Source organism: Durio zibethinus, chromosome 21 (assembly GCF_047325235.1).
Source record: "Durio zibethinus cultivar Kanyao isolate XHJ-2024 chromosome 21, ASM4732523v1, whole genome shotgun sequence".
Taxonomy (NCBI): Eukaryota; Viridiplantae; Streptophyta; class Magnoliopsida; order Malvales; family Malvaceae; genus Durio; species Durio zibethinus.
The window spans coordinates 8,034,814-8,036,496 of NC_143182.1; the positions used below are offsets into that span (position 1 = coordinate 8,034,814).

The 1,683-nt window shown below is 34.2% G+C and overlaps 1 protein-coding gene across 1 annotated transcript; it reads left to right on the plus strand.

Annotated features, from left to right (window-relative positions):
• The first annotated feature begins 270 nt into the window (after positions 1 to 270).
• On the plus strand, positions 271 to 1,089 carry LOC111306143 (uncharacterized). Its single transcript, XM_022904048.2, has 2 exons — positions 271 to 660; positions 765 to 1,089. Exons 1-2 carry the CDS (start codon positions 341 to 343, stop codon positions 826 to 828), a joined length of 384 nt encoding a protein of 127 aa, XP_022759783.2. The 5' UTR covers positions 271 to 340; the 3' UTR covers positions 829 to 1,089.
• The last annotated feature ends 594 nt before the right edge of the window (positions 1,090 to 1,683 follow it).

A 1,683-nucleotide genomic window follows, 5' to 3' on the forward strand; every position in this document is an offset into this window, starting at 1 on the left:
TAAATAGAGAGAGAGAGAGAGAGAGATCCTTCTCATTGCTTACTGATTTCTCTGATCCTTCGCAATAGCTTCTTTATTTGATTTCTTTGATCCTTCTCATTACCTCCCGACTTCTCCGAGCCTTCACCTTTCTCTCTCTCTTGTTTTTTTATTTTATTTTCCTCCCCTTATTTCATTTGCTTGGCCGATTCTTCGCAACAGCTTCCTTCTTGAATTTTTCAATCATGACGCGGTTTGATAAAAGTTATTTAAACCGTGCATGTGCAATTTCACTAATCAATAACATATTTCAATCTTTTGTACTTGAGAACTTGAGCTACAAATTTGTAATCCGACATACATGGCGCCAAGAAGGATGAAGCAGGAGGCCCAGAACCCAGAAATGGAGAAGAATTTGAAAGTGAGGGTCGAAGCCAAACGAGTGAAAGCAGAGATGGGAAAGATAAGAGAAGATCAAGAATACATAAGAGAGGAGCAAAGGAGAATAATAGGAAGGTTTGGAGAGATTGAAAGGCAATGCGATCAACTCAAAGAGGAAACTGAAATGATTATGAAGCAAACAGTCAGGACCCGAATTAAGGTCGTTTTGATGTTCAAAATCTTGAAAGCCCGGGAGGGTGGAGATTTCATTCAAGCTGCTACGCTCACTCACTTCCTTCGGTTCGTTTCTCCAAGTCCCTACTCATGTTATAATGCATTAGTTTTCATGTAATTAATTGACATTGAGTATCTAATTATACTTAGTTTCTACCTTTCATTTGCAGTGAGTTTGTTGCCAGGGAAAGAGCAAATGCAGGCTTACCTGAAGTAAAAGATGAACTTCCATAGAAAACTCCCCAGCCACAATGGAGCAATACACACACATATATATATATGTATGTATGTATAAAAAAGCTTCAGTTGTCTGATCTGTGTTTGCCTCTAGCTGAAGCCTCCAGCATGAATGTAGTGCCATTTCAATTTACATTGATGTATGTGCGTATGTGTGTGAGAGAGTGAGAGTGAGGATGGATTCATTTACATTGATGTATTTGTTATACTTTTTTACCTTTAAATTTGGATCAAAATAAATATTTTAAATTTTAACTATTTTGATCTAGAGGTAAAAAAAGTGTTACATTTATATTAATGTAATTGGATCGATATCCTCTATCAACATGTGTTGTGTGATAGAGTGAGAGAGAGAATTGAGAAAAAAAAAAAGAAAAGGGAATTATGCTTTGATTGTAAGGTTGAAGGTGCGATGGATTTTCATAAATAAATGAACAGAACGTGTTTTGAGGAAACATACCTTAATTAGTTCCTCCAAATAGTCCTTATAATTACTTGACTAAGTCTTGTGCTAGAAAGCTTTGACCAGCTGATATTTGAATAACTTCATGTGTTGCCGAGTCATTTGGGCAAGTCAGTTAATTTTGTTGGTTTTTATTATTGGACGATGGAAAGCTACTTCAAATCTCTTTTTCTGCGGCATCTTAGAACCTTCTCTTAAGTTTGAATTTAATTGTATTTCAAATAAAGAAATCATGTAATATTAATTCCAATAAAGTCTTAATTTAACGGTAACGAAAAAATTTTAAATTTAAGTCATATTATATTAATATGTGGGTTTGGTTCAAATTTTATATTGAATTTGTTTTATTATGTTTTAATTTGTTGGATAGTTTGTTTATTTAATTATTC

What these genes read in the sequence shown, in the direction of transcription:
- LOC111306143 (XM_022904048.2), top strand. Translation starts at nt 341, where the DNA reads ATGGCGCCAAGAAGGATGAAGCAGGAGGCCCAGAACCCAGAAATGGAG. An exon ending in ACGCTCACTCACTTCCTTCG is followed by an intron (nt 661 to 764) that starts GTTCGTTTCTCC and finishes TTTCATTTGCAG; the next exon opens with TGAGTTTGTTGCCAGGGAAA.